Here is a 1,065-nt window from a genome sequence, read left to right on the forward strand (position 1 = left end):
CTCCAGCTCTCGGGCAGGGGAAAACACGGGAAGGCGTCCCAAAACCACAAGTGTCGTGGTAGGCGAGCGCTGCGCCGCCCTTGTTTCGGGAGAGCCAAGCTGCGGAAGCGATGCTTCGTGTGCGAGGAAAGGGCAACGGGGTGAAACCTGTCAGCGCGGGGAGCCAGGGTCGGGGCGATCGAACTCTGCTGCTCATTCGCGCTCGGTTTTTTTGATAAAGCTCGGTCCTTCGGGATGAAACGTGCTGGGGGAATCTAGGACGACGTCATTTATTATCTAGGCTCCGACTTAAACACGAAACCCCCGTCTGTTTTACGTTTGCTAGGTATTACCGCCCCGGTTCCTGCGGAGAGTAAAACCTTCTCCAGCGTTTCCACGCCGATTTCTGCTGGGAAGGGGGCTGCAGCACAGGGGAAGTCAGGAACACCTCTTGCCATACAGCAGCCAGTTCAGGTGAGGAAGCATTTTTCATGGTTTTCCGTGGTATTCCAAAGTTTTCCACCTTGAGAGTAAACAAATCTGTCGGCGTTCCCCTCCATTTTATTCAAAAAGGAAGAATTAATTCCAGAAACTTTTTTTTCCCCACTTTTGAAGTGCTCTGAACCTCTAAAGGTGATACAGAATTAACCGTTCCCACCAATATTAATCAAACTTTTGGGGAGGGGGGGGCTGCTTTGTTCCTCCTCTTTAAGAGAACCGGTTACTTACCGATGATTTAATGGGATTTCAGGACCGCTGGCGTAGATTTCTGGAAGTACAAATTAGAACAGTTCTACTTTTGTGCAGAAATACATCTTAGACTTGGGCGTTTACACCTGAGCAGTGGGGAAGCCGCCTGCGAGCTCTTTTCGCCAACGACCAACGTTGTCTTGGCAGGCGGTTTCTCGCCGCGTGTTTTGGCGGTTGTTATTTGGTGAAATCGCTCCGGGATTCTAAACAAAGCCATTTCGTTCCGTTTCTTCCGCAGACTAAGCCTGGCGTCATCAGTTCCGTCTCAGGCCTGAACCTGGGGAAAGGTCCCTTGCAGATCCAGGTCGTTGGGAAAGGATTGTAGCAGGCCGTGCC

The 1,065-nt window shown here is 51.5% G+C and overlaps 1 protein-coding gene across 1 annotated transcript in view; it reads left to right on the plus strand.

Moving 5' to 3' along the window:
* GLTSCR1 (glioma tumor suppressor candidate region gene 1) overlaps window positions 1-1,065 on the plus strand; it is a 16,005-nt gene that overhangs the window by 10,890 nt on the left and 4,050 nt on the right. Inside the window, exons 6-7 of the mRNA XM_009326152.1 lie at window positions 326-453; window positions 968-1,050. Coding sequence (XP_009324427.1) covers window positions 326-453; window positions 968-1,050 — 211 coding nt within the window. The remainder of the gene's footprint in view (window positions 1-325; window positions 454-967; window positions 1,051-1,065) is intronic.

Source organism: Pygoscelis adeliae, unplaced genomic scaffold, assembly GCF_000699105.1.
Source record: "Pygoscelis adeliae isolate BGI_AS28 unplaced genomic scaffold, ASM69910v1 Scaffold426, whole genome shotgun sequence".
Classification (NCBI taxonomy): domain Eukaryota; kingdom Metazoa; phylum Chordata; class Aves; order Sphenisciformes; family Spheniscidae; genus Pygoscelis; species Pygoscelis adeliae.